General features: G+C 48.0%; 1 protein-coding gene across 1 annotated transcript in view; it reads right to left on the bottom strand.

Annotated features, from left to right (window-relative positions):
* The window catches only part of trpv1 (transient receptor potential cation channel, subfamily V, member 1), a 66,912-nt gene that overhangs the window by 20,079 nt on the left and 28,004 nt on the right, over positions 1 to 18,829 (bottom strand). Inside the window, exons 2-6 of the mRNA XM_043718895.1 lie at positions 17,531 to 17,912; positions 10,760 to 10,929; positions 5,642 to 5,794; positions 3,912 to 4,052; positions 785 to 1,083 (exon numbers count right to left, since the gene is read on the bottom strand). Coding sequence (XP_043574830.1) covers positions 785 to 1,083; positions 3,912 to 4,052; positions 5,642 to 5,794; positions 10,760 to 10,929; positions 17,531 to 17,841 — 1,074 coding nt within the window. The 5' untranslated portion in view covers positions 17,842 to 17,912. The remainder of the gene's footprint in view (positions 1 to 784; positions 1,084 to 3,911; positions 4,053 to 5,641; positions 5,795 to 10,759; positions 10,930 to 17,530; positions 17,913 to 18,829) is intronic.

Genomic DNA, 18,829 nt, shown 5'->3' with positions numbered 1-18,829 from the left:
GAGGGAGTGTCGCACTGTCAGAGGGTCAGTGCTGAGGGAGCGCCGCACTGTTGGAAGGTCAGTGCTGAGGGAGTGCCGCACTGTCGGAGGGTCAGTGCTGAGGGAGTGCCACACTGTCAGAGAGTCAGTGCTAAAGGGGCTCTTTTATTTCTTTACCTCTCTGTCACAGGTTTCCTGTAAACTCCCTCTCGGTGGCCTAGCTGTAAATTCCCTTTCAGTTCTCTGGCTGAAGGCAGGCCCGCCCCACACTTCCGCTGGGTGGCGAAGGAGGGAGTGCAGCAGGAACAGGATCACACCCCTTGCTGCTGGCACATCCTGATCCATACCTGATGTCCAGCCAACTGAACCACCCGATCCTGAAGGCTGGGTCCACACTGGTCAGGGACAGCAGAAACCCTGCTCCATTACTATCAAATAGCCATCTGGGAATCTCTCCCAATGTTCCTGCCTTCCAAAGGATTTGAAAATTGATGCCCAACCTGTTTGGCCACATTATGAAGGCCCCTTCCTTGGCATCAGGTCGTGGAGCAGGACTGGAAGCTGGAACCTCGGGCCCAGAGACAGGGCCATTGCACCCTCCTCCCTCAGACTGAACATCTGGAAGTTATGGGCAGCCCTTACTGTCCATGACTGACACAGCGCTGATGGGGTGACGTTACTGGGAGAAGCTGCTCAGTGTGTCATGCAACGAGAAGTCACTTCATTGCGTTAAATGGTCGGAACTATTTCCCCAGCCTCATTGCGCCCCATCCTTCCTGACTTGGAGCAGTCAGGGCTCCCTCACCTCGATTTTGCCCGTCTTTGCAGCCAGTTTCAAGGGGGTTAGTCCTTTCTTGTTCTTCATGCTTTCCAGGTTCAGCTCTGGGTTGATCTTCACCCCCATCCTCAGCAGGTAATCATACATGTGGATGACAAATTTGGTGTTCTCCTTGGTGTTGTCGGAGATGGACACCAATGCGTGGAGCACATTGTTCCCCATGGAGTCGGTGGCTGAGATGTCTGCTGGACTGTACGGGTTTTCCAACAGGTGGGTCACCACGTCCAGCTGGTTTGTACAGGCAGCCAGTGAGAGAGGCAGCTCCCCTGTCAACAGAAGAGATCAGGTCTCAACAACTACAATGTGAATTTGTCTGGCATCCTCTATGTGGTAAACCGCTCCAAGACACTACACAGGACTACAATCAGAGACAAAAGCATTTGAGGAGATATTAGGGCAGTCAAGGAGCCTGGTAAAGGAGGGGAGAGAGAAATCTAGGGTGGGAATTCCAGAGCTCATGGCCCAGACAGCTGAAGGCGTTGGAGAAGGTTACAGACATTGGGTCTGGAGAAGGTTACAGACATTGGGTCTGGAGAAGGTTACAGACATTGGGAGTGGAGAAGGTTACAGACGTTGGGTCTGGTGAAGGTTACAGACATTGGGAGTGAAGAAGTTTACAGACATTGGGTCTGGAGAAGGTTACAGATGTTGGGTTTGGAGAAGGTTACAGACATTCGGTCTGGAGAAGGTTACAGATGTTGGATCTGGTGAAGGTTACAGACATTGGGTCTGAAGAAAGTTACAGATGTTGGAACTGGAGAAGGTTACAGACATTGGGTCTGGAGAAAGTTACAGATGTTGGGAGTGGAGAAGGTTACAGACATTGGGTCTGGAGAAGGTTACAGACATTGGGTCTGGAGAAAGTTACAGATGTTGGGACAGGAGAAGGTTACAGACATTGGGTCTGGAGAAAGTTACAGATGTTGGGACTGGAGAAGGTTACAGACATTGGGTCTGGAGAAGGTTACAGACATTGGGTCTGGAGAAAGTTACAGATGTTGGGACTGGAGAAGGTTACAGACATTGGGTCTGGAGAACGTTACAGACATTGGGTCTGAAGAAGGTTACAGACATTGGGAGTGGAGAAGGTTACAGACATTGGGTCTGGTGAAGGTTACAGACATTGGGAGTGGAGAAGGTTACAGACATTGGGTCTGGTGAAGGTTACAGACATTGGGAGTGGAGAAGGTTACAGACATTGGGTCTGGTGAAGGTTACAGACATTGGGAGTGGAGAAGGTTACAGACATTGGGTCTGGTGAAGGTTACAGACATTGGGAGTGGAGAAGGTTACAGACATTGGGTCTGGTGAAGGTTACAGACATTGGGAGTGGAGAAGGTTACAGACATTGGGTCTGGTGAAGGTTACAGACATTGGGAGTGGAGAAGGTTACAGACATTGGGTCTGGTGAAGGTTACAGACATTGGGAGTGGAGAAGGTTACAGACATTGGGTCTGGTGAAGGTTACAGACATTGGGAGTGGAGAAGGTTACAGACATTGGGTCTGGTGAAGGTTACAGACATTGGGAGTGGAGAAGGTTACAGACATTGGGTCTGGTGAAGGTTACAGACATTGGGAGTGGAGAAGGTTACAGACATTGGGTCTGGTGAAGGTTACAGACATTGGGTCTGGAGAAGATTACAGACGTTGGGGCTCGAGAAGGTTACAGACATTGGGAGTGGAGAAAGTTACAGACATTGGGTCTGGAGAAAGTTACAGACATTGGGAGTGGAGAAGGTTACAGACATTTGGGAGTGGAGAAAGTTACAGACATTGGGTCCTGTGAAGGTTACAGACATTGGGTCTGGAGAAGGTTACAGACATTGGGTCTGGTGAAGGTTACAGACTTTGGGAGTGGAGAAGGTTACAGACATTGGGACTGGAGAAGGTTACAGATGTTGGGTCTGGAGAAGGTTACAGACGTTGGGTTTGGCGAAGGTTACAGACATTGGGAGTGGCCAAACTGTGGAAGGATTTGAAAACAAGTATGAGAATTCTAAACCTGAGGCATTACTGCTAACTGATTTTGATGAGAGAATACAAGAGTTTCAGAAAAAGCAAAGGGACTTAGTGCAGGTCAGGATGGGAACTGAGCTTTGTTCAAAGTCAACTTTCCATAGAGAGGAAAATGGGCAGGTCAAGCTGTCATTAGAATAAGAACACTTTATCAGAGCACTTGAAACACCACAGCATACATGGTTACACGCCACATGGTGGAAATTGGGTTTAGAATAGATGGGTGTTTGATGACCAGCATAGACACAATATGCTGAAGGGCCTCTTTCTGTGCCATAAATGCTCTTTTCAGGTAATACTCAAGTCAAAAGGGGGGAGGGAGGGATACAGCAACAAGGAGACAGAAACTGGGACAGAGAATGTTCCCATGAAAACACTGATAGGAACGTGCAAGATTCAGCTCTGGAAGCTAGTTTAACTAGAACACAGCTGACCTGTAGCTTAACTCCATCTATCTCCTAATAGTCAGGAGCTTTTGTGGTGATGTGATGGGGTCCCTATCTCTGGACCAGGAGGCCAGGGTTCTAGTCCCATTTGCTCCAGAGCTCCCCTGAAGAGGATGATTAAAACTATCTGCCACTAGTCACATCCAAGTAAGTACATGTCCATTATCCCTACTCTGACTTCTCATCTCCTAACTCATTCTCCATCAGCTTTTGAAAGTGTTCACGATATTCTGATCTTTGGTTCAAAGTGGACAATATCGATCTTCTACCTTTTAATCTCTGAATATTGCAGCACAAAATGAAGGCGTTCAGCCCATTGAGTCTGCACTGGCCCTTAGAGTGATCCAGATTGAGGACCATGAGGAGCTGGGATGGAAGAGAAGTTAAGGCCTGGATAATTTGGTCTTGATCTTATTGAATGTTGGGATGGACCTGATGGGCCAAATGGCCTACTCCTGCTTCTATTCCTTCTGTTCTGTTCCTTCAGAGATTTGGCCCCCTCTGGTTAAGCAGTTTTATGAAACTCCTTGCCAGTCATCATGTTTCTGCCTGTGTGGGTTTTTCCCAAGTTAGAGTTTGATTGGTTTTTGTTTTGCTTCACGTTCCCAATTGCTCGCTCTGTCTTTCTTACCGAAGTAAAAGCCAGTTTGGCCTTCTTTTTGCTTGAAGAAGATACCGTTGGCCTTGGCGTGGACATCAGCACCATTACGGACCAGGAGAGCCACAAAGTGCATACACCGGCGTTCAATGGCAATGTGCAGCGCTGTCTGACCTGGGGTAGGATTCACGACAAATTATTCACTGAATAGACTGATAGTAAGATGTTGAATTCGGCAGCAAAAGGAGGAGGAACAGGCAGTAAAAAGGCAAGGTTACTCGGAAATGGACGTATTGGTCATCCACTTTGCAGTAAGGAGATGAGTTGGACCAGTGCGTCTCATTTATCAGTTTTACTGTCTTTTCCACCTGGGTTACAAGGGCTTCATTATAAATGTGTAGTTTACAACAAACACTGACCTCCACCTTTATCTCTTGTCTAGAAGCCAAACCCCCAACTGGGGAAGAATGCAGCTCATTTAAAAAAAAATTGAATCACCGAGTCACCCAGTATCACATAACTAATACTGCCCACTGGGGACAGTATGGTCATTACTAAAAACGACAAACCTAAACACCAGAGAGTGGAAAGCAAGAGGGGGAGGTAACGAAGACCAGCCCATGAGGTACCCACCTGTCCTGAAAGGCTTCGGGTTTACCAATGGATAATGCATGCTCCCTCTCCAAGTACTGTCAGTGCCCAAAGACCAGGAAAGTAGAACTAAAAGATTCCAGCTTATTTTTAAAAATTAAATAAACAAACTCTTAAACAGAAATGCAAGGACCATCACTTGCTCCCTATTAACTCTGGAGCTGTTCTGGTTATCTTTGTGCACTTGTGGTGAAGTGGTACTGTTCCTATCTCTGAGCCAAGAGACTCAGGTTTAAGTCCTACCTGCTCCAGAGCTCTATAATAACATTTCTGAACAGGTTGATTAGAAAATATTCTCATTAGCAAACCCATTTCGAACAGTGATGTTCATCACTTGCTGACAAGGAGCAGCACAAAGACAGTGAAAGAGTTGCTCTAAACTTGTCAGTGTTTGTGGAGGGGAAAATTGACGTTCCCTGAAGGCACTGGCTCCAGGGAATATCAAAACCCCACCAGGATCTCCACTGATTCCCTGTAAATGCTAACGCCACCTCCAGCCACTATCCCGAAATTCCTATAAATATGAACGCCACCTCCAGCCACTATCCCGAAATCCCTATAAATATTAACACCAACTCCAGCCACTATCCCGAAATCCCTGTAAATACCAACGCCACCTCCAGCCACTATCCCAAAATCCCTATAAATATTAACACCAACTCCAGCCACTATCCCGAAATCCATGTAAATATTAACACCAACTCTAGTCACTATCCCGAAATCCCTGTAAATATTAACACCAACTCCAGCCATTATCCCGAAATCCCTGTAAATATTAACTCCAAGTCCTTCTCCAGAAATCCCCGTGAGTATTTCTGCCTGCTTCTCAACCTGGATTCCTTGTAAAAGAAAACACTGACACTCTCTCCCCATGAATTGTTGCATGAAATAACACCCGACCCCTGCCCCTCCCTGGAATCTATGTGTGTAATAACATCAACCATTTCCCCCACCCCACCAGGGAATCCCAGTGTCTGTTCAAAGGTTTTGAAGGTCATTTCCATCCAGGCAGCCTTCAGGCTTCTCTTTTCCACAGCTCCAGCCTGTCCAGTTCACTGGGAAGATACATCTGCTTTCTGGAGACATTACTTATCACTGTGAGGACTTTATACCCTTGTAGTAGCTGTCACTGTAGGCCGCATTGACAAACTGGGTCAGGTTGTCAGTTTTCTCTGCGATTTCCAGTAGCACTGGGATCGTGTCATTCCTGTGGTTGTTCAGGTTTAACAGTGCCTTCAGCAAAGCAGTTTTCCCTGTCTCTGGGTCTGCAACAGATAAGACAGCAGATTGTAACATGGTCTGGCAGAAAAAAACAGGTCATTCAGCCCATCAAACCTTTCTATTTAGATTCCATGCTGGAACTCGTCTTTCCCTGATTTGAAATTGGAACAGGGGGACACCAGTCAACAGCTTGAGGTTACTTTCCCATCAAAGAACACGTGAGACAGACAAGGGAGTCCAGGGTTAAGGGGGAAGGTGGGGGGAGTTGAGTGGGTGGGGGTTGGGGGAGCTGGTGGTTGAGGCCACAATTAGTTCAACTTGATCTTATTGACTGTCAGAGTAATTGGAAAGGTCTACTCCTGCTCCTGAAGCCTATGGTGCCATGGAAAGAGCTGTCTGAAGGCATACGTGCATGAATCATTGAGATTTGCAGGGTAGGTTTGGGAAGTGGTCAATAAAGCAACGGAAATCCTGGGTTTTACACATGGGGCATAGAGTGCAGTTACAAGGGAGCTACGTTAAACATTTCAAAACTCTGATTCAGCTCCCCAACTGGAATATGGACACTACGCTTCAGGAAGGACGTGAAGGCGTTAGGGAGCGTGCAGAAACGATTGTGCATCAGTGACATAGATAGATTGGAGAAGCTGGGGCTGTTGTCCTTTGGAAAAGGTTGACTAGAGATTCCATTGAGGTGTCCAGAATCAGCGTGGGAGGTGGGAGAGCACAGGGGTGTGAGGGCTGCGAAGCTGGGCTAAAATGGAGGGTTTGACCAAGTGTCACCGAGATGTCTCCTTCTCTGAATTGGAAGCATCCCCCCCTTCATGTTGGGGTTTTCAGCACGATGATGAAAGGGGTTTTAATCAAAAAGACATTGAATTCTCTTAGTGTCTGGTTGGGGTGGGTGGGCCGAGAAGGAGATGGAAGATTGCTCCTAAACTCGAAAAGACTTTGCTCGGACAGTAACAATACCACACAGAGTAGCTGAGGCAAATAGAGGAAGCTGGATAAACACACGAGACAGAAAGGAATAGAAGAGAGACTGTTCTGCTATTCAATATAACCATGGCTGATCATCCAACTCCATACCTTGTTCCCATATTTCCCCCGTACCCTTTGATTCCTTTAGCTGAAAGAACTATATCTAACTCATTACTGAAGACATTCAATGTTTTGCCCTCAACCACATTTTGTGGGAGAGAATTCCACAGGCTCCCCACTCTCTGGATGAAGACATTTCTCCTCATCTCAATCCTGAATGGTTTACCCTCACATCCTTAAACTGGGATCCTTGGTTCTGGATATCAGAAACACCCTTCCTGCATGTATGTTACCTAATCCTGTTCCAATTGCACAAGTTTCTCCAAGTTCTGCCCTCATTCTTTCAAACTCCAGTGAAGATAGTGCTAACCATTTCAGTTTCTGCTCATATGGTCAGTCCTGACACCCCAGGAGTCAGTCCGGTAAACATTTGTTCCACTCCCAGGTGGTATATATTGGTGAGGTTCAGTCAATTGACTGGCAGAAGGTTAATGTGGATCAGGAATCAGTTGGCTGTTTCTGTCCTGGAAGTTTCATGTAATTTTGAAAGGGACTCAGACTCAGGATTGGCTTTGCAGAGTCCAGGCCATCAAGACTAGAGGGTATAGGTTTAAGGTGAGAGGGGAAAGATTTAAAACGGGCTTGAGGGGTAACTTTTTCACACAGAGGGTTGTGCATACATGGAATGAACTGCCAGAAGGGTACAGTGCCAGTTTCCCCTGAGTGTGGAGACATTGCTTCAGCTCCTCCCTACACTCTACTGTGTGTTGCCATGGCATGTCCGACAGTTCCTTCCTCAGCACCTTCCCCTGCTGACCTATGGGAACAGCCAGCTGATATTGATTCCTCTTTCACAACTCACCACTCTCCCAGCAGTGAGGCTCGAACCCACAAATATCTGACTCAGGGACACGAGAACTTCCCACTGAGCCACAGCTGTTATGGGGGATGTTGAGATGTTAAGGGCTAATACATTCCCAGGGGACAGCACTATTTACCTGCCATGATGTACCTCTTTTCTGACTCTCGCATACACAACAACTGGATTGAAACATATCAGCTAGTTAGTATTTTCTGTTTGAAACAGTAGTATGTATCGACCTTTACACATCTTCTCATTTCTTGGCTTTGCAGTGTTAAAGTTTCACTTTTAGTACAACTTTTCTCAATCACATAATCACAGACCATAAGATTATAAGACATAGGAGCAGAAATTAAGCCATTCAGCCCATCGAGTCTGCTCTGCTATTCAATCATGGCTGATAGGCTTCTCAACCCCATTCTCCCGCTTTCTGTCTGTAACCCCTGATCCCCTTGATAATCAAGAACCTATCTACCTCAGTCTTAAATATACTCCATGGCCCGGCTTCCTCAGCCTTCTGTGGCAATGAGTTCCATAGATTCCCTACTCTCTGGCAGAAGAAGTTTCTCTTTAACTCTGTTGTAAAAGGCCTTCCCTTTACTCTAAGGCTGTGCCCTCGGCTCCTAGTCTCTCCTACCGATGGAAACATCTTCCCAACATCCACTCTGTCCAGGCCATTCAATATTCTAAATCCTTCTAAATTCCATCAAATATAAGCCCAGAGTCCTCAGATGTTCCTGATATGTTAAGCTTTTCATTCCTGGAACCATTCTCATGAGCCTCCACTGAACACACTCCAAGGCCAAGACATCCTTCCTGAGATATGGGGCCCAAAACTCTGCACAATACTCCAAATACAGTCTGACCAGAGCCTTAGAGATTCGGAAGTACACCCCTGCTTTTATATTCAAGTCCTCTCAAAATAAATGCCATCATTGCCTTTGCCTTCCTAACTACTGACTCAACCTGCAAGTTTACCTTGACAGAATCCTGGACCACAACTCCCAAGTCTTTTTGCACTTCAGATTTCTAAATTTTATCCCTATTCAGAAAATAGTCCATGCCTCTAATCTTCCGACCAAAGTGCATGACCTTATACTTTCCCACATTGTACTCTATCTGCCACTTCTTTGCCCACTCTCCTAACCTGTCCAAATCTTTCTGCAGCACCCCGCCTCCTCAATGCTACCCGTCCCTTTACCTATCTTTGTATCATCTGCAAACTTAGCCAGGATATCCTCAGTTCCTCCATCTAGATCGTTAATGTATAAAGTGAAAAGTTGTGGTCCCAACACTGACCCTTACAGAACAAAGTTAAAAACCACCTGATGAAGGAGCGACGCTCTGAAAGCTAGTGCTTCCAGATAAACCTGTTGGACTATAACCTGGTGTTGTGTGATTTTTACCTGGTGTTGTGTGATTTTTAACTTTGTCCACCCCAGTCCAACACCAGCATCTCCACATCATGACTACTACCTTACGGAACTGAAAATGTGTTGCTGGAAAAGCGCAGCAGGTCAGGCAGCATCCAAGGAACAGGAGAATCGACGTTTCGGGCATAAGCCCTTCTTCAGGAATGAGGAAAGTTTGTCCAGCAGGCTAAGATAAAAGGTAGGGAGGAGGGACTTGGGGGAGAGGCGTCGGAAATGTGATAGGTGGAAAGAGGTCAAGGTGAGGGTGATAGGTCAAACTGGGGTGGGGGCGGAGAGGTCAGGAAGAAGATTTATCCACTTTCAGACCATTCAGTTTTTCTAGCACCTTCTCCTTGGTGATGGCCGCCATACTCAGCTCTACCCCCTCACTGTATTGAAGTTTTTGGATATTACCTGTGTCTTCTACCATGAAGATTGCCACAAAGTAATTATTAAGTTCCTCAGCCATTTCCTTGTTCCCCACTAGTATTTCTGTGGCACCATTTTCCAGTGGCCCAATATCCACTTTTGCCTCTCTTGTGCACTTTATATATCTAAAGAAACTCTCACAGTCTTCGTTTATATTACTGGTGAGCTCACCCGCATATTTAACCTTCTCCCTCCTTATTTCCTCTTTTGTTGCCCTCTGTTGGTCTTTGTAAGCTTCTCAATCCTCTGGTTTCCCACTGCCCTTCACGACATTATCTGCTTTCTCTTTTGCTTTTACACTATCCCTGGCTTCCCCAGTCAGCCACGGTTGCTTCATCCTCCTTGTACCATGTTTCTTTTTCCTCAGGATGCCTCTCTCCTGTGTCTCCTGAATTACTCCCAGAAACTCCTGCCAATAATACCTGAATGCTGAAGCCAAACTGAGGATGGCAATATGAGAGGGTGAAGGTTAAATATGATCTTGAGATGTGTGGAAAGGACAGGAATAATTACCTCCCATTCCTTGCCAGTGAGTTATTCTGAAAGGTTTGTCCACACTGACTAAGAGGAGGATGGAAACTGGCTCAGCGCAGAGTCCTGGTCTTTTCTCCAAGCCCCACTGGTGGCTCTCAGAGCCCTGATTCAGTGTGGTGCCTCACATCGGTGTAAATATAGTATTGTATGTGTAAGAGAGGTCTCTGGTTTTTTGGATAGAGTCAAAATCAAATGTTTGTTTGTTCTCTTGACATGCTACAATATAGAAATGAACTGCATCTATGACAATGCATATTGTGAAAAAAGTATATTTTTGAAATAAAAAAAATTCTTAGTGCAACATAGAGGGGGTGCTGCACTGTTGGAGGTGTCACTTTTTGACGAGATGTTAATTTGAGCCCTCAACACAGGGGCTTATAAAAGATCCTTTGCCCACTGTTTCAAAGAAGGGGAGGAGAACCTCTGCAATGTCCTGAAACCAATATTTAATCCCACAACTAACATCCGTAAGGAATAAATTATCCGGATGTTATCAGATTGCAGGTTATGGGATCTTGTGCACAGATGGCAGCTGCAGTTCTTAAATTACAACAGGGACTAGTTCAAAATGTACTTCCTTGACTGAAATATATGGGACATCCTGAGGTTTGAAAGGCACTACAGAGAGCCCTTCAAGCCTTCTTTAGTCCGTGTTGACACTGGGATGAGGTGCTGGACAGATAGCTGATACCCATGAGGGAGAAATCAGGAGGAGAACGAAGAAACCATACCTCTGAGCTTCCAGTCAGTGAGACGTTCATTGTTCTTGATCAGATACTCCAATAAGCCATCTAACTCACTGGCCTTGCCTCCAGACACCGCCTTAAACAGCCATTGCCACTCATAGGCTTTGAAGACCAAGTTTCCCTCACTGCTTCTGGCTGAACCTAAGGATTGCATCCTGTGTATAAGAAAAACTCTTTAAAGCAACAGAAGAAATCAGTCAGATGACAAAATAAATTGCTTATACTCACTGACCAACTCTGGCTCCTTGTTCATCAACCCCTCCAAATTAAAATACCAATCTGTCCCTGGCGTTTCTGCTCACTATCCCTGGCATTGCTGCTCACTATCCCTGGCATTGTGCTCACTATCCCTGGCGTTTCTGCTCACTATCCCTGGCATTGCTGCTCACTATTCCTGGCGTTTCTGCTCATTATCCCTGGCATTGCTGCTCACTATCCCTGGCATTACTGCTCACTATCCCTGGCATTACTGCTCACTATCCCTGGCATTACTGCTCACTATCCCTGGCATTGCTGCTCACTATCCCTGGCGTTTCTGCTCATTATCCCTGGCATTGCTGCTCACTATCCCTGACATTACTGCTCACTATCCCTGGCATTGCTGCTCACTATCCCTGGCATTGCTGCTCACTATCCCTGGCGTTTCTGCTCACTATCCCTGGCATTTCTGCTCACTACCCCTGGCGTTTCTGCTCACTATGCCTGGCGTTTCTGCTCACTATCCCTGGCATTGCTGCTCACTATCCCTGGCATTGCTGCTCACTATCCCTGGCATTACTGCTCACTATCCCTGGTGTTTCTGCTCACTATCCCTGACATTTCTGCTCACTATCCCTGACATTACTGCTCACTATCCCTGGCATTACTGCTCACTATCCCTGGCGTTTCTGCTCACTATCCCTGGCATTACTGCTCACTATCCCTGGCATTGCTGCTCACTATCCCTGGCATTACTGCTCACTATCCCTGGCATTGCTGATCACTATCCCTGGCATTACTGCTCACTATCCCTGGCATTGCTGCTCACTATCCCTGGCATTACTGCTCACTATCCCTGGCATTGCTGCTCACTATTCCTGGCGTTTCTGCTCACTATCCCAGGCATTACTGCTCACTATCCCTGGCATTGTTGCTCACTATCCCTGGCGTTTCTGCTCACTATCCCTGGCATTTCTGCTCACTATGCCTGGCATTACTGCTCACTATCCCTGACGTTTCTGCTCACTATCCCAGGCATTACTGCTCACTATCCCTGGCATTGTTGCTCACTATCCCTGGCGTTTCTGCTCGCTATCCCTGGCGTTTCTGCTCACTATCCCTGGCATTTCTGCTCACTACCCCTGGCGTTTCTGCTCACTATCGCTGGAATTACTGCTCACTATCCCTGGCATTGCTGCTCACTATCCCTGGCATTTCTGCTCACTATCCCTGGAATTACTGCTCACTATCCCTGGCATTACTGCTCACTATCCCTGGCATTTCTGATCACTATCCCTGGCATTGCTGCTCACTATCCCTGGCATTACTGCTCACTATCCCTGGCATTACTGCTCACTATCCCTGACATTTCTGCTCACTATCCCTGGCATTACTGCTCACTATCCCTGGCATTGCTGCTCACTATCCCTGGAATTACTGCTCACTATCCCTGGCATTTCTGATCACTATCCCTGGCATTACTGCTCACTATCCCTGGCATTTCTGATCACTATCCCTGGCATTACTGCTCACTATCCCTGGCATTTCTGCTCACTATCCCTGGCATTGCTGCTCACTATCCCTGGCATTACTGCTCACTATCCCTGGCATTTCTGATCACTATCTCTGGCATTTCTGATCACTATCCCTGGCATTGCTGCTCACTATCCCTGGCATTGCTGCTCACTATCCCTGGCATTACTGCTCACTATCCCTGGAATTACTGCTCACTATCCCTGGCATTGCAGCTCACTATCCCTGGCATTACTGCTCACTATCCCTGGCGTTTCTGCTCACTATCCCTGGCAATGCTGCTCACTATCCCTGGAATTACTGCTCACTATCCCTGGCATTGCAGCTCACTATCCCTGGCATTACTGCTCACTATCCCTGGCATTGCTGCTCACTATACCTGGCATTGCTGCACACTATCCCTGGCGTTTCTGCTCACTATCCCTGGAATTACTGCTCACTATCCCTGGAATTACAGCTCACTATCCCTGGCATTGCTGCTCACTATCCCTGGCATTACTGCTCACTATCCCTGGCATTGCTGCTCACTATCCCTGGCGTTTCTGCTCACTATCCCTGGCATTGCTGCTCACTATCCCTGGCATTGCTGCTCACTATCCCTGGCGTTTCTGCTCACTATCCCTGGCATTACTGCTCACTATCCCTGGAAGTACTGCTCACTATCCCTGGCATTGCTGCTCACTTTGCCTGGCATTACTGCTCACTATCCCTGGCATTGCTGCTCACTATCCCTGGCGTTTCTGCTCACTATCCCTGGAATTACTGCCCACTATCCCTGGAATTACTGCTCACTATCCCTGACATTACTGCTCACTATCCCTGGCATTGCTGCTCACTATCCCTGGCATTGCTGCTCACTATCCCTGGCATTGCTGCTCACTATCCCTGGCATTGCTGCTCACTATCCCTGGCATTGCTGCTCACTATCCCTGGCATTGCTGCTCACTATCCCTGGCATTGCTGCTCACTATCCCTGGCATTGCTGCTCACTATCCCTGGCATTGCTGCTCACTATCCCTGGCATTGCTGCTCACTATCCCTGGCATTGCTGCTCACTATCCCTGGCATTGCTGCTCACTATCCCTGGCATTGCTGCTCACTATCCCTGGCATTGCTGCTCACTATCCCTGGCATTGCTGCTCACTATCCCTGGCATTGCTGCTCACTATCCCTGGCATTGCTGCTCACTATCCCTGGCATTGCTGCTCACTATCCCTGGCATTGCTGCTCACTATCCCTGGCATTGCTGCTCACTATCCCTGGCATTGCTGCTCACTATCCCTGGCATTGCTGCTCACTATCCCTGGCATTGCTGCTCACTATCCCTGGCATTGCTGCTCACTATCCCTGGCATTGCTGCTCACTATCCCTGGCATTGCTGCTCACTATCCCTGGCATTGCTGCTCACTATCCCTGGCATTGCTGCTCACTATCCCTGGCATTGCTGCTCACTATCCCTGGCATTGCTGCTCACTATCCCTGGCATTGCTGCTCACTATCCCTGGCATTGCTGCTCACTATCCCTGGCATTGCTGCTCACTATCCCTGGCATTGCTGCTCACTATCCCTGGCATTGCTGCTCACTATCCCTGGCATTGCTGCTCACTATCCCTGGCATTGCTGCTCACTATCCCTGGCATTGCTGCTCACTATCCCTGGCATTGCTGCTCACTATCCCTGGCATTGCTGCTCACTATCCCTGGCATTGCTGCTCACTATCCCTGGCATTGCTGCTCACTATCCCTGGCATTGCTGCTCACTATCCCTGGCATTGCTGCTCACTATCCCTGGCATTGCTGCTCACTATCCCTGGCATTGCTGCTCACTATCCCTGGCATTGCTGCTCACTATCCCTGGCATTGCTGCTCACTATCCCTGGCATTGCTGCTCACTATCCCTGGCATTGCTGCTCACTATCCCTGGCATTGCTGCTCACTATCCCTGGCATTGCTGCTCACTATCCCTGGCATTGCTGCTCACTATCCCTGGCATTGCTGCTCACTATCCCTGGCATTGCTGCTCACTATCCCTGGCATTGCTGCTCACTATCCCTGGCATTGCTGCTCACTATCCCTGGCATTGCTGCTCACTATCCCTGGCATTGCTGCTCACTATCCCTGGCATTGCTGCTCACTATCCCTGGCATTGCTGCTCACTATCCCTGGCATTGCTGCTCACTATCCCTGGCATTGCTGCTCACTATCCCTGGCATTGCTGCTCACTATCCCTGGCATTGCTGCTCACTATCCCTGGCATTGCTGCTCACTATCCCTGGCATTGCTGCTCACTATCCCTGGCATTGCTGCTCACTATCCCTGGCATTGCTGCTCACTATCCCTGGCATTGCTGCTCACTATCCCTGGCATTGCTGCTCACTATCCCTGGCATTGCTGCTCACTATCCCTGGCATTGCTGCTCACTATCCCTGGCATTGCTGCTCACTATCCCTGGCATTGCTGCTCACTATCCCTGGCATTGCTGCTCACTATCCCTGGCATTGCTGCTCACTATCCCTGGCATTGCTGCTCACTATCCCTGGCATTGCTGCTCACTATCCCTGGCATTGCTGCTCACTATCCCTGGCATTGCTGCTCACTATCCCTGGCATTGCTGCTCACTATCCCTGGCATTGCTGCTCACTATCCCTGGCATTGCTGCTCACTATCCCTGGCATTGCTGCTCACTATCCCTGGCATTGCTGCTCACTATCCCTGGCATTGCTGCTCACTATCCCTGGCATTGCTGCTCACTATCCCTGGCATTGCTGCTCACTATCCCTGGCATTGCTGCTCACTATCCCTGGCATTGCTGCTCACTATCCCTGGCATTGCTGCTCACTATCCCTGGCATTGCTGCTCACTATCCCTGGCATTGCTGCTCACTATCCCTGGCATTGCTGCTCACTATCCCTGGCATTGCTGCTCACTATCCCTGGCATTGCTGCTCACTATCCCTGGCATTGCTGCTCACTATCCCTGGCATTGCTGCTCACTATCCCTGGCATTGCTGCTCACTATCCCTGGCATTGCTGCTCACTATCCCTGGCATTGCTGCTCACTATCCCTGGCATTGCTGCTCACTATCCCTGGCATTGCTGCTCACTATCCCTGGCATTGCTGCTCACTATCCCTGGCATTGCTGCTCACTATCCCTGGCATTGCTGCTCACTATCCCTGGCATTGCTGCTCACTATCCCTGGCATTGCTGCTCACTATCCCTGGCATTGCTGCTCACTATCCCTGGCATTGCTGCTCACTATCCCTGGCATTGCTGCTCACTATCCCTGGCATTGCTGCTCACTATCCCTGGCATTGCTGCTCACTATCCCTGGCATTGCTGCTCACTATCCCTGGCATTGCTGCTCACTATCCCTGGCATTGCTGCTCACTATCCCTGGCATTGCTGCTCACTATCCCTGGCATTGCTGCTCACTATCCCTGGCATTGCTGCTCACTATCCCTGGCATTGCTGCTCACTATCCCTGGCATTGCTGCTCACTATCCCTGGCATTGCTGCTCACTATCCCTGACATTACTGCTCACTATCCCTGGCGTTTCTGCTCACTATCCCTGGCATTACTGCTCACTATCCCTGGCGTTTCTGCTCACTATCCCTGGCATTACTGCTCACTATCCCTGGCGTTTCTGCTCACTATCCCTGGCATTACTGCTCACTATCCCTGGCGTTTCTGCTCACTATCCCTGGCATTACTGCTCACTATCCCTGGCGTTTCTGCTCACTATCCCTGGCATTACTGCTCACTATCCCTGGCGTTTCTGCTCACTATCCCTGGCATTACTGCTCACTATCCCTGGCGTTTCTGCTCACTATCCCTGGCATTACTGCTCACTATCCCTGGCGTTTCTGCTCACTATCCCTGGCATTACTGCTCACTATCCCTGGCGTTTCTGCTCACTATCCCTGGCATTACTGCTCACTATCCCTGGCGTTTCTGCTCACTATCCCTGGCATTACTGCTCACTATCCCTGGCGTTTCTGCTCACTATCCCTGGCATTACTGCTCACTATCCCTGGCGTTTCTGCTCACTATCCCTGGCATTACTGCTCACTATCCCTGGCATTGCTGCTCACTATCCCTGGCATTACTGCTCACTATCCCTGGCGTTTCTGCTCACTATCCCTGGCATTGCTGCTCACTATCCCTGGCATTGCTGCTCACTATCCCTGCGACCTCCGTCAGCACCACGACCCTCGAAGATTTACCAACAAAATGATCGGCTGCCAGGTAGCTGAGCAGCTTGGGACTTTTAATGTTTGGGTCAGAAACAATCAGACCCCTGACGGGAATGAGCTGGTTTTGTTTTGCGGTGAAAAGCATCTCTGGCCTGAAGGTAGCTGGTTTATTTCCTCTCCTCAGTTGCTGTAAGCTATGACTTTTAATTAGTAAGTCAAAAAGTGTGGTGCTGGAAAAGCACAGCAGGTCAGGCAGCATCCGAGGAGTAGGAGTCGACGTTTCGGGTAAAAGACCTTCATCAGGAACTTCCTGATGAAGAGTTCATGCTGAAAATGTCGACTGTCCTGCTCTTCTGACACTGCCTGCCCAGCTGTGCTTTTCCAACACCACACCTTTTGAATGTTGTTTTCCTTGGAGCAGAGGAGGCTGAGGGAGGACATGATTGAGATGTCCCAAATTATGAGGGAATAGACAGGACAGACAGAAAAGGACATTGCCCATTGGTGAAGGGATCAATGACTGGGGGAGGGGGGGGGTTGGTTTAAGGTAAGGAGCAGGAGGTTTAGAGGAAACCCATTTTCACCCTTAAGGTGGTGGGAACCTGGAACTGACTGCCTGTAAGGGTGGAAGAGGAAAAGCCCATTATAACATTGAAAATTTATTTACTTGCGCTCGTGATGCCAAGGCATACAAGGCTACAGGCCAAGTGTTGGAAAATCGAATTAGCATAGTGAGGTGATGGTTGTTGACTGGGACAGTCTCAATGGGCCCAAGGGCCTTTTTTCCTGTGCACTAGGCCTCTATGACATTACATTGAGCTGCCCACTCACTTCACATTCTCCTGGGCTGACACTGTACTCGATTTCGGTGACGTTTGGTAGCCTTTTGGGAAAAAGGAATCCATCGGTGCCTTAGCCTTTGAGGAATCAGTTTCACGGAAGTGGTAACGTTGCTGTGTCCTTTTTAAAAGGTTGGATGGCGATATCGAAGGGCCCTTTGACAGCTCTTGGGAATACCCAGCAGCTGGAAAGGAACTTTCCAGCTCCTCATCCTCGGTGAACACATCATCGGTGTCCGGATTCAAACCAGTTTCGTCAGTGACCTCAGACTGGTCAGCTTCATCACTCTGCAACCGCTTCATTTCAACAGAGGCACAGGGTCACTCAACCAGGACGGGGTTCAGAGAGAGGCTAATGACAAACTTCAGACACACTGAAAAATAAAACAAAAAGGTGCAGTAAAAAAAGATACATTCCATTTCCAATTACATCCGTAACACAACGTGCATTACAGATTATATTGAGAATACTATACTCAACAACACAGCATATTAGTCAATTTATACAGGAACTTTCCATCAAAGATCTTCTTTATTACAGCTCGATGCAGTTCTTCGGGATGATGGTCTAGATTGAAGACTTAACACAAATGCAAACTATGCAATTGCTATTTTCTGCAGTGACTATTGCATTGCAATTCACATGGTGAAAAGTATTTGAACTTTTCTATCGATGCATCGTGTTCTAATATTCCTGGTGGCCTTGCAAGCCACTTGACCTGACTCTTGGTTGAGAGGGTCAATCACTCCAAGGGTACAGAGCCTTCATCGCTGCTTTTAAATCTCTTTATTAAGTACATAGTAATTGAAATAATATATTAACAAGTTTAGAAACAGAACTTAGAATTCTCAAGGTATTATGCACCTTTATCATTCTATGTCTTGTAACGGCGTTGACACAAATCAACTGTCCTCTCTTCATGTTAGAAAGCTCAACCTCCTAGAGTGTGCAGACCCCACTTTGTAAACTTACAATGTCCCTGTCAGAGTTTTAATACTAAGAATTTCAGTTTGGTCACAATGATATAACATGTTCAAAGTTTGTGAGAAGATTTGTAGCTCGGGTGCTCGTTGCTGTGGTTCTGTTCTCCGAGCTGGAAGTTTTTGTTGCAAACGTTTCGTCCCCTGTCTAGGTGACATCCTCAGTGCTTGGGAGCCTCCTGTGAAGCGCTTCTGTGGTGTTTCCTCCGGCATTTATAGTGGCCTGTCCCTGCCGCTTCCGGTTGTCAGTTTCAGCTGTCCACTGTAGTGGCCGGTATATTGGGTCCAGGTCAATGTGTTTGTTGATGGA

The sequence above is a fragment of the Chiloscyllium plagiosum genome, chromosome 28 (genome assembly GCF_004010195.1).
Source record: "Chiloscyllium plagiosum isolate BGI_BamShark_2017 chromosome 28, ASM401019v2, whole genome shotgun sequence".
NCBI lineage: Eukaryota > Metazoa > Chordata > Chondrichthyes > Orectolobiformes > Hemiscylliidae > Chiloscyllium > Chiloscyllium plagiosum.
The sequence above is the reverse complement of the archived record's forward strand: the minus strand, read 5'-3'. Positions and strand labels throughout refer to the sequence as shown.